Source organism: Orbicella franksi, chromosome 6 (genome assembly GCF_964199315.1).
Source record: "Orbicella franksi chromosome 6, jaOrbFran1.1, whole genome shotgun sequence".
NCBI classification, from domain to species: Eukaryota; Metazoa; Cnidaria; class Anthozoa; order Scleractinia; family Merulinidae; genus Orbicella; species Orbicella franksi.
In genome coordinates this window covers 28,240,088-28,252,164 of record NC_138150.1, presented here as the reverse complement: position 1 = coordinate 28,252,164, position 12,077 = coordinate 28,240,088, and the positions used below count along the sequence as shown (strand labels likewise).

Below are 12,077 nucleotides of genomic sequence, written 5' to 3'. Positions count from 1 at the left end.
TTTCGGGTTCGATACTGGGTGGTCACTTACAAATTTTCTTTTTTTTCGTAGAGAAAAATTCCTTGATAGTTAAAAAATTTCCAAGTGTCGCGAAATTGGCATTGACCGTTTACGAAATGTTTGGTGTGTATGGTGTTCAAAAATGATCGTTTTGATATGCCACAAAAATACATTTATAGACTATGCAAGTCTTTTGACTTCTAGTCTCGGTAGCAGGCGATTAAGAGGCCCAGCGCCTAAGAAACGACCGATGATTTCCGGCTAAAAAATAAAATCGGCCGATTTTTATCTCCCAAGTAGAGGTTACCGAATACTATTTAAAAATGAATTTCTTTTGTTTCAGTTTAGCTTTAAACCAAAAATATCGAGCCGCAAACTTTTTCCGTCTGATAGCAGCAAAATCAGGCCGAAAATAAGCCCGCAAAATACTGTTCAGAAATTACTATCGCAACGCAAAATAATGAGAAAACTACACAGTGTTGAAGAAAAAGGCCTTTTAATGCAATATCATTCGATAAACATCAAAAAACTGCCGAAGCGATTAAAAAATAACGTTTCAAATGTTGCATACTAAATTAGATGGAACGTTGGAGCTGATTTTAAAATAATTATTTCTCAAAAGTCCAACGCTGTTGAAAGCAATCACAGTGATGAATTAGACATTGGAAGGATACACATCACGTTTCTGGAAAAACATTTTTCGGCCAAAGTATATTGACCTTGTGCAAAGCGTTCAAAGTTACCGTGTTTACCGTTATCCTGTTACTTCGGCGAAACACTTTTCTTTTGCCAATACGGCCGTGGATAGCGTGTTAAACGCCACTTTAAACCTTGCTAGGCATTCAAAGACCATCCTGAGTAGAAGGATGTAGAATTGAAAGAGAAAGGAAGATGAAAAATACGCAGAAAAAGAAAATAACTCGAAATTACCATCTGCTAACGAAAGTTGAATCTGGAAAATGTCGTCGTGTGACAGCGGCCATTGACGTCATTTGTCACGTCAAGTCGCAAGAGCGTGGGAAAACGAGTCTGCAATGTCCTTCGGGCGGTCAGCGGCTAGGGATCCAGTCGTGACCCCATAACTCAGATCATGCTGCGGCCAAAACGGTGTGGCGGTTGGGGAAGTTTTTCTCTTTGAGTGACCATCATTGGTGAAAAATAACATAACATTGTTCCACTAAACGTTTTCTGGCCGGGAAAAATTGTTTCCCTATTTGTGCATTCGTTTGCATTCCGCCGCTATTTGTACAAATGACGTCAATGGCCGCTGTCACGCGACGACATTTTCCAGATTCAACTTTCGTTAGCAGATGGTAATTTCGAGTTATTTTCTTTTTCTGTGTATTTTTCATCTTCCTGTCTCTTTCAATTCTACGTCCTTCTACTCAGGATGGTCTTTGAATGCCTAGCAAGGTTTAAAGTGGCGTTTAACACGCTATCCACGGCCGTATTGGCAAAAGAAAAGTGTTTCGCCGAAGTAACAGGATAACGGTAAACACGGTAACTTTGAACGTTTTGCACAAGGTCAATATACTTTGGCCGAAAAATGTTTTTCCAGAAACGTGATGTGTATCCCTCCAATGTCTAATTCATCACTGTGATTGCTTTCAAAAGCGTTGGACTTTTGAGAAATAATTATTTTAAAATCAGCTCCAACGCTCCATCTAATTTAGTATGCAACATTTGAAACGTTATTTTTTAATCTCTCAGGCAGTTTTTTGATGTTTATCGAATGATATTGCATTAAAAGGCCTTTTTCTTCAACACTGTGTAGTTTTCTCATTATTTTGCGTTGCGATAGTAATTTCTGAACAGTATTTTGCGGGCTTATTTTCGGCCTGATTTTGCTGCTATCAGACGGAAAAAGTTTGCGGCTCGATATTTTTGGTTTAAAGCTAAACTGAAACAAAAGAAATTCATTTTTAAATAGTATTCGGTAACCTCTACTTGGGAGATAAAAATCGGCCGATTTTATTTTTTAGCCGGAAATCATCGGTCGTTTCTTAGGCGCAGGGCCTCTTAATGCGTCCAGCGGTAACAAAGGAAAAGTTGAAGACCAAAGACCTATTTTTTAATGCACAAATTATAGGACTAATTGAACCTATTCAAATATGGGCAAAATTGTATCCATTTGTGACAAATCACAGCCAAGTTTGCACTCTAATTTCATGTTATAAACTTCATTTCGAAAAATTAACCATCAACCGTCAAATGATCTAAAATTTAACCGTCAACCGTCAAAAAGGGGGCTTATCTTTAACCGTCAACAGTCAAAGCCATACAATTTCGGCTGTAAATTTTGCCGGGACAAAGAATGTTCTAATAACTAAGGTTTTCGATAAACAATTAAGAATAAAAACCAGCGATATTCATCATTCTCAAATTCAAATAAGATACGTTATGTGAGTTCGTTATATAGTGAATGTACGTGTGAAGGACTCAGTGCATGTGATTAAGAGATAAAAATAATCGATGAATAAAAATAAAAATACCAAGCGTGGTGCCCTTGAACTGTCAAATAAAAAGTTTTGCTTTAATGGAGTCAGACTGAATGTTAAGTGTTGGTTTTTTGTTTTTGGAAGAGCATTTCTTAAATTAAACAATCCAGTTTCCCACGGCATTTCTTGAGGATTGTAAATTCGATTCTTTTTTTCTCTTAATCATATGCACTGAGACCTTCACAGTACATTCACTATATAACGAACTCACACAAAGAATGTTGATCGTTGAATCGATGACCGTAAAATCGGGATTCCATTGTGGAAAATATGTTTTGCTGCATCAGAATGTTTCATAGAGATTTTCTGTGCGTCAACCAATAGAGCATACAATAATATGAATAAAAACATTCTCGAGTAAAGCACGCACTCACTCGTACTCGTAAAATGATATTTTCTTCCAGAAGAAGGTAAAGGTCTTTCGCATGAAAATTCGTTAAATAGTTTCAAGAAGTTGGTTCTTGAAGTCCTTTGTGATATTCTTAAAACAAAAGCGAGGAAGAAGCTGTACATCTGTCTTCGGGATCTTGAAATTGATCATCACGTTTTAAATGGACAACGTGTCTTATTCTCAGTTGTGTTGGCTTTTTACGGACCAAGGCCTGTAAACTGAAGGCAGTCAGGCGTTTGCCAAGATAGGCACGCAGGGCGTGCTCGGATTGTTCGTTGGCAACATTGGGACTGTGATACGATAGGAAGAAAGTTGTGTAAAAGCCACAAATATAAACATATCAAAAAAAAATCTGATCAGTTTGTTTAACATCAATTCGGTCTCAATTTCCAAACATGTATTACCCACAACATGCAAGGCTTTCATTTAGTAACAAGACTAGAGGGTTAGACCAATGCTGAAGAGTTTCACTTCATTTCAATTCAAGCACAACTAATTTCAAGATTTCTACTTTTAAAGTGTCTTTTGTGGGTATCTCCTAATCGGTAGAATTATTCCGTCTTTATAACTTGATCATTTGGCATCTATGCCATTTTCTGCAAGGACTTCCTCATCCTTGCCTTTCCAAGAAGGTGAACATAGCCAGTATTCAACCTTGGGACTCTACAGGGGCGAATTGTAGACAATTAAGGTACATGAAGAACTTTTTTAAGCGCTTTGCCTAAAAATAAAGTATTTAAGGACGTTCGCGCGAAAATTTTCCAACACTGATTTTTTCTGAGACTTTTACCACTGGGAAATGATGAGCTAGTTATGTCAGAAATGTAAAAATCATAGGCTCCTGTGAGCCAGCTCATGGATGAATGTTTCTTTGTGCCTCAGTTTCAAAAGGAGTCGTCGTGCAAAACTGAGTTTGATTTGCACGAAAATGAACCTGTAGGCGGAAGTCGTATGAATGGTTTCGCACTTAGACTCGTTTTGGCACAGAGGCAAAAGGCAACTTGGAAATGGCCTACTGGATGAATGTAGAAAAGGTAGTTGAATAAAAAGAGACGAGAAATTGATCATTGTAGAGTTCTTCGTGGTACTGCAGTCAAAAACGGGAAAATAAACATATTTTGGTCAAATGTGATGCATAGGTTGCTAATTGCAACCCTTTATGTGGCTGAATTTGTTCTGTGGTAAAATCATTTTATAATAAATAATTATTTATTACATAATAAAATCAATATGACCACCGCTTTTAATAGGAACAGTTTCTTTCTTATTAAGTCCACTGAAATACTGACTACCATGCTGTAGCACATAAACGCTAAGTAGCGTTAGTAAGTAACGCTAATTAAGTAGCGTAACGCTAAGTAGCGTTAGTAAAGCTATGTAGCGCGTAAACGCTTTTGTAGCCAAAAGTCTCCTATACACGCAGATTATATATTTTTAATTGAGTTATAAATAACATAATTTTTACAGCAGCAGAACACATGTAGTAGAAGTACAGCATGATAACAATCATTTTAAAAATTGAATAAAAATTCAACAGGCATAAGCTGGAACAGTTAGGAAAACTAAGTAACTAACTAACTAACTTTTTCGAATAATCAACTTTCCAAGATTTGTATTCAATTAATAGAGACAGATTAACACATTCTGTTTTTGTGTTCCCTTGTGATGGGTTCTATAGTAGTTTCATTTAATTGTAGTCCCAAGGTAAAGGACTGATGTTACTCTATATGTACATGTTCATGTATGTGAACATGATATGGAGCTGCTAATTTTCAGTTGAAGTTTTATTTCTGTATTCCACTGTAAAGCTATAGGTTCATCTCTGAGTTAAGTTTTGACACATGTAGTGAGATCAGGTGGAATTCACATTCTTCATCTTAAGACACTTACCACTGTAAAATGATGAGTTAGTTATGTCAGAAATGTAAAAAAAATGGGGGGTCACCGACTTCGTTTTGGAGAGAACATGACCGGAAAGACACCTTAAATCTAAAAAAGTTGGGCTTCGTTAGCAAATAAGGCCACAGTGTCTGTAAGCCCAAAAATATTGCAATTAGAACTTTGAAGTAAAATGTTCTCTGCTAAATATTGTTTAAGTGGACCCATTAAGTGAATTTAGTCAACTGGTGAGTTTCCTTAAAGAACAAGTTCGCATTTAGCGACCATAGTTTCACGCGCCTTGCAGCCGCAAGATGGCAGGATTTGATGTCCCGCGAACAGAAATCTTGAAAATTTTTTAACTTCCCACATTAATTTTTTGTTCATTTTTGGACAATGTGGAGATAATTGTAAATAAACTCTGCTTCTGGAAAGAAAAATATGGGTCACCGAACGTCCAAGATCGTTAAATCTAGGCAAAGCTATAGCAATGGCCATCTGCCCTATCATTGTTCATTTTATTACTTAGCGCGCGCTGTCATGCATGACGTGGCGTGTGAATTTGCGTGCGCAGTAAGGATGCGCAGAAACAATAAGCGCCAGCGGCCTTAATTCAACAACTACCACTGGTCACTAAACTCGGGTCGCGTTAATTTTTCCAGTTTCCATGAACGAGAAAGGTTGGACATGACCAAGTTCTTTTTTTCTTTTTTTTTTTTTTGCCTGTTTATGGACCAAGAACAGTTGAGGCTCAAAAAATTGCCAAAAAAGACGCCAGTATCGGCAGCCATCTTTATAGAACAAACTTGTTCAATAGAGAATTTATTGTACAGCATAAAGAACCAAACAGGCAAGACGGCCTTATACTACTAACAAGTTGAATAAATGACTGTTCTGAATATTTAACCAAGTAATGCCCCTTTTCTTTTACCTCCTTTCTTTTTAACAACAACAACAACTAATTAACAACGCTTTATTTTACCCATTCTTTATTCGTAATTTACAAATCGTGTCAGTAAATTAGGGAAGCTAAGAGTATTGGCTACCTGAAATAACCATGTTATGGGATAGAACGACCGCACAGCAATACTACAACAAAATCATATAGAGGCAGTCAGGTACATAACGTAAGCAAACACAAGAACGCAATACAATCAAAACACATAAGATAAAAATGATACTCATGGAGACTCGTGTCTAAAAATAGAATAATATAAGCTACAATGGACGCATGGAAAATATATTTCAAGAGCACTTGAACGACACGCATCCAACTTAGTCTTTGTAAAGGGCAATGGCGGACCTAGGGGCCTTCACAAGGAGGGTCAGGGTGGAAGAGTTGGAGTTAATGTGGTTTTTATATTTAAAAGAAGTAGGAGTTATTGGCTCCTGAAAAAAAGACAGATTGATTTTGGGTGAAGCTTATTTCACTTTCAAAGCTGTTTGTGAGAGTAAAGGGGATTTTCGGGCCTCCGGCACTGACATTCTATTAACGGGGTCCCTCCTGGCCTCTAGATCAACCATTGTAAAATACCATAAAATGGTATACGAGGTCAATTTATAAAATTGACATTGTATCACTCTATAATGACTCTGTAGAGGTCTATGTCATCTTATTAGCGATATAAAAACGAAATGTGATCTAAAAGAAAAAAAAGGGGGGGCCAAAGATATCGTAGCAGTTAACAAGGCTATATCAACTAAAAGTTAAATGGTTTTACTTTTAAGCCGATTTTTATTTATTTAGATTGCCTCCTAACGAACGTGCTTGGCACCCACTAAATCATTTATAAATATCGCAAAATCCTGCTGTAAGCCTGTTAGGGGTCTTTGCGTTAGCTTATAACCTGAGAGCTTGGGAGGAGCTTAAGCCGACACGACGCAGAAACGTTCCTGAATGCACGCCTCTTTAAACAACGTTCAATTTTCGAGCGACCTCTCGTTTATGGCTGTATCACGTTTCCACTTCACTATAAATTTAAGCGCTATTTCTTCAGTCGATCTGAAGAAAGAAATCTTGAAATGTTTTTATAATCCCGTCGTTTCCGTTTCTTTCCAGTTGTACTGATGACTGCAGTAGATGAAGAGGACGGGGTAGAGAAGAGAGGTATTCTAAAAAAAAAAAATGGAGCTACGACGCAGGATTTTACGAAGATTATGCACCAGGCAAGAGAAAATCACTGCCATCCAGTGGCTAAGCCGTGTTGAACTAAACTAACTACGGTCAGCCACGTACGATACCTCGGACCCTCGGTAACGCTACCTCGAACCAGAATATGATATGCCTGGATTTTCACGCTAACTCGAAGCAATCATTTAATCTTTTCAGGTCATGTTCTTTCGCAATATTCGAAATAACTAGAACCTCATTTGTCAAAGTGTTATGAATCAAACGGCTATCCAGAATCATCGACATAAATAGATTTTCTGCAAAGTGTCAGAGACTTAACAGAATATTTCTGAAGAGAATACAAATTCGTTGCAACCATGTACTGCAGCAGCAAAAGACAAAATAGTATTCGTCTGCCTCTTTGTTTTGTTTTCTCGCATTCCCTTCAGATCTGTTATTTTTTGCTATGTTGGAAAAGTATCGTTTATGTTATACTGTTAAGATTGAAATGCACACCGTCTTAGTCCCCAGTCTCCGTTCATCCACCCCATGCCAGTTCCCATCACCTTTCCTGGAAGGCTCGAGGTATAAGGAGTGGAGCTAACTGTTTGCTAGGCATTACGAGGCCATCAGTTTCAAAAGATAGAGCTTTACATATATTTCGGATGAATGAAGTATAGTTTCGTTTTGGTTGCCATACCACCACTTAGAGCATTTTACCTTTTAACTTAATTTCCAAGAGGTCGCACTGGCAACAGTCTTTCAGAAACATGAGGCTTTTCTTTGCACTTGCATGTACAATTATTAATTATAGGATAACGGAACTTCGACCACCGACAAGATATATTTGAAGCTTGGGCCCCAGGTCTCTTCCCTTTCCGCCCGTCTCGGACTTTGCGGCAATGCCATCGTAGCATCATCACTGAGACTGGATCAGAGGGAACACACGACATCCCATGAGGCCACGAGCACTGCTTGTTTACACAGCGGCCCATCTGCGAAGGAAAACTACGTTCTTTAATCCATTATTTTAAGGTAAACTTAGCAGCCTGAAAACTCTTTCTGCTTAGTCAGTTTCACGCAAAAAAAAATAACTTGGAGAAGGGTTAAAGGAAATATAGTAATGCGTGAAATGGAATAGGATCAAAACGGATTCTTTCAACATGAAATATTTCGTTGGCAAAATGAACGCTATGTTTTGTAATGTTTCCAGAATGACGTCATAACATGACTCTATTTATGACAGGGAATGTTTTAACAAGTTCTTAAAAGACTCTAGCGTGTGTTTCGGAGTTTGACCCTCTCTCTACACCTACACGTCGGAGAAAATGTTTCCGGTTTACTTAACCCTTTATCCCCTAAGGCGAACGGCAGTTTTTCTTAAATCAGCAAATAAAGACTCTCCGCCTGTTTACAATATACCATTTGAAAGCCACTGATCTCCTTATTTAAGGATTTACATAGCAGCTATGAAGAAAGTAGTCATTAAGGCCCCGTTCATAGTAATGCTTTTCTGAAACGTTGCGTTTTCGATGAAGCGTATAGACGAAAACTCTGCATCAGCACACTGCCGTTTGAACTGATTTCACGCTGTCCACATTGAATTGCTCGAAAACGCTTATGCTAAAATGCTATAGGAAAACACCACAAATGTCATTTGCGCATGCGGACATAATGTGAATGACGTCAGCATTTTGGAAACCTCCGTCAATTCAAAAACCACGCCAGTACGCTAGGGCTCAGTTTTCGGATGTCTCCACTCCAGCGGACAGCGCTTCAAATGCATGCGTTTTCCATGAACACCATGAGAATTTTGGGTCGTTTGAGTGTGAACGGCAGATCAAAACGCATCAGAAACGACGTGTTCTCAACAAAAGGGCATTAGTGACGACTTCTGCTCTAGACGCGACTGTGCTAATCGTAGATTGCCATACTCGATAAATGCCTTGACCATGAAAACGTGGCCTCTGTCAGTTATTTTGCAAAGCGCATACTTGCAACCCTTGTCTGGTTGTCAGGGTCTTTGCTTCTTCTTGTCAGACTGCTTGTTCAGGCTCACTGAATTCGTTAACGCCACAAAAACATTAACGGCCCGTTTAGCATAATTTCCACAAATTTGAAAAGGCACAATTTAATGTCCTGCCAATCGGTACCCGGAAACTCAGAGCACGTTAAGGTCCGGAATACCACTAAGCTCATTTATAGAACGTGAGGTATTAAGCGTAATTGATTAATTTGATTAAGCCGGTAAGAAAGATAACATTGGTCTGGCTCCTTCTGTCAGGGTCTGGTATGAATGTCTAAGCAGCGGTCATTTGAAACTGTCTGATAGATATATCCATATGTGTTGATGGCTGCCAAATCATGCTAGGGATGCTCGGATCGTCTTTCTGTTTCGTTCTTGGATCACATTGTGGTATGTTTGCAGTCAATACCTGAAACTACTCCGTACAGAGGTAAACTGAGCCGAACGCGAATTTTTGTTGAAAGTTACCTTAACGCAAATAAAGACAGTAAGTGCACAATAAAAATAACTTTTCGAGGAAGGCACAGTTCACGGTTGAACCATCAATAAAATTGCTGTGGCTAAGTACACTCCAACTTTCGCCTTCGACAGAACGTTGGTTCTTAAATATCTCTTTTCGGTTCAGAAAAGAAACTTTTTGACGCAAGTATTTCCCGGTTGAATTAATTACATGCGCAGCGCGCAGGAGGGCACGCTGGTAAAACTATAAATTGTAGATAATGGTAGTCCGGTGTTCCAAGGAAGCCTAAAGTTGACTTGTATCACTAAGCATTACTCCGCTATCGACATTAAAATCCTTTGTTTGTTCATTGTTTTACGTTGTTTTTATACTCCTGGGATTATTTTGGGAGTATTTTTCTACTGAGCTATACCGGACCGAAAAGAAACCTGCATACTTTTAGTTGATCAGGTTCTTCTTCTTGGACTCTTTTTTACATCTCTCGTTTGTTTTCGTTTAACCTGACTTTAAAGCCAGCTAAATTCGACATCGGGAACGATGACCACAAACGATTTTCATTTTTTTTTTGTCGGTATTCAAACCCAAGATGTAGAAAATTAGCGACCAAATACGTTCCTAAGACCCTGTGATCCTTATACAACAGCCACGCATTGTTTGGCTTGTGTCATTTGCAAAGCTGGGTTCAAGAGTCAAGTGAAAGCGTACAGGCCCGGCTCTTAACGACTAAACGGTCGATTGTTCTGCTCATGACAGACGAGAGTGCAACCACTAAAGACCCGCTTTGTTCGAGTTAATTCAGTAGTCCCAATTAATTAAACCGCTGACGTTTCTAAATACTTGAATGCCTACACTCTACTACTATGCAGCTGAGTCAGCAACAATTCTTTTTCTTCCCACCTCAAGCTGTATAGGGCTGTTTTTTGACATTTTTCATATACTGAAGTTCGAAATATTAACAGCATATGAAATCTTATTGTTGTGATTAATACAAGTGTATCATATGATCCAGTTTTCTACAGAATATTATTTCTGTCGTGAATCTTTGACCTTGGTTCGACAGGTGCTTTTTGCGTCTGGTCTACATTTAAATCGCTTTAATACAAGCAGCACTTATTACACTTCCAGGCAGTTGTTTATGAAAGATTGAGTCGTGTTAGGCTACAATCCAATCTTTATCGTTCTGACACGCAAATCTGCACCAACATGCAAAGTAAGCTGGCTTTTGCTCTCCTTTCCTCTCTAATTCATCGACAATTGTCTGTTTTTCTTCAAATAAAACGAACGGACTCCTGATGGTTTGCCTGGAAAACTCGTACGCGAAGAGCTCTTATACATGGCAACATTTCAAAATAACGGCTACAGCCTCAAGCCAAAAATAAATTTTACATTCAAATGAAAAATGGCCCGAGGCATACCACTAGGCCAAAAATTTATGATCTCATATATGCTGGCGGTTTCAGTCAGTCGCCACAATTGGTGACATAGAAAGGGATCCTAAGCATTAAAGCACAAAAATGAATTGCTTAGCTGGCTCTACAGCATTTCAAGCCTTTTCTAATTACTTACCGAGATCCACCGCGGCCAATAGCAGTTTCCCAAGTGCTTCCAAGTTCTTTCCACAGGACAGTCCGATTTGTGAATGAGCCATTTCATCAAAAACCTTTCAACAGATAGGGACGTTTTACCCATCTTAGGTATAGTCTCGTTCCTGATAACCTGCCTGAGAAAGTTTTTTTCTGCGGTCGTGATGCCACGCAGTGAAACTCGTTGCACGATCGGTTCGTCGGACATCTGCGAGGGCTCAGTCACTGACAAAAAGCGCTCATCTATCTTGCCTCCAAGGCGTTTGAGAAGTCGCCTCTCATTCAAATCACGCTCGCTCGGTTTCTGAAGTTGTTCCTCGCAGTCGTCTATGCTCTTTGGTTGAGTGCTCTCAACTGGCTTTAATGGCAGACCACTGCCTATTAGGTCATTTTTAGGATGAGATCCCTCGTGTGGGTAAATCATGTGCACACCGCTACCACCTTTAAAGTTCCGAGCGTGAACACATTGCGAAATTTTCGCCGCATTAAGCAGCAAAGTTGTCGCGATGATTAGTAACGTCTTCATGCTTTACGCTTACAGAAGCAAATGTCTAATGCTTTAGGCCCGATTTGCTTTTATAGCTCAGAAATGTTCTGTTTACCTCCTTACACCCTGTGGACGCTTCGCTCAGACACTGGACACTAAATAACATTTGACGCGACGCTAGACGAAAAATTAAGATCCAAAATATCTCCCATTACAAATGTTCTTTGGACCAAAGACGGGATTTTATTGACCCCGCGGCCGGACTGAATTCAATTCTGGCACTGTGTTGACTTCGTGTGATAGAAGTATATAATGTGCGCCCGATGGCGCGAGACTCGAGTACGTAATGTAGTCTGAAGCTCATAATTTGAAGACTGGCCAAGTTTCTGTTCCAAAAAATTCGCATCGAGAAGATTAATGATGAAAACGTCGTAAACTGCGGTATCAGACAGGAGTCTAAAGCCTCGCATAGTTCTCAGTGATAGCTGTGTGCTATCTGTGTGCTTTGTAAATATTGCAATTCGTTTACAGACGTCGAGTAAACTAAATGGAAATGCGATTAGTTTGAGTCTCAATTCTTAAATCCTTACCATCATTAGCGAAGTACTTTGTTTATTACCAGACTGTGGTTAAACCTTTAAAAA

The 12,077-nt window shown here is 39.0% G+C and overlaps 1 protein-coding gene across 1 annotated transcript; it reads right to left on the bottom strand.

Moving 5' to 3' along the window:
* Positions 1–5,640: 5,640 nt before the first annotated feature.
* On the bottom strand, positions 5,641–11,472 carry LOC145488873 (noggin-2-like). Its single transcript, XM_081467700.1, has 2 exons — positions 10,930–11,472; positions 5,641–7,872 (listed from the first exon to the last, which is right to left on the bottom strand). The coding sequence occupies exons 1-2, from the start codon at positions 11,470–11,472 to the stop codon at positions 7,606–7,608; spliced, it is 810 nt and encodes a 269-aa protein (XP_081323826.1). The 3' UTR covers positions 5,641–7,605.
* Positions 11,473–12,077: the final 605 nt, after the last annotated feature.

Excerpts from the sequence above, each read along its gene's own strand:
- LOC145488873 (XM_081467700.1), bottom strand. The coding sequence starts at position 11,472 with ATGAAGACGTTACTAATCATCGCGACAACTTTGCTGCTTAATGCGGCG. Across the intron at positions 7,873-10,929 it reads ATTGGCCGCGGTGGATCTCG|ATGGGCCGCTGTGTAAACAA; the intron begins GTAAGTAATTAG and ends TTTCCTTCGCAG.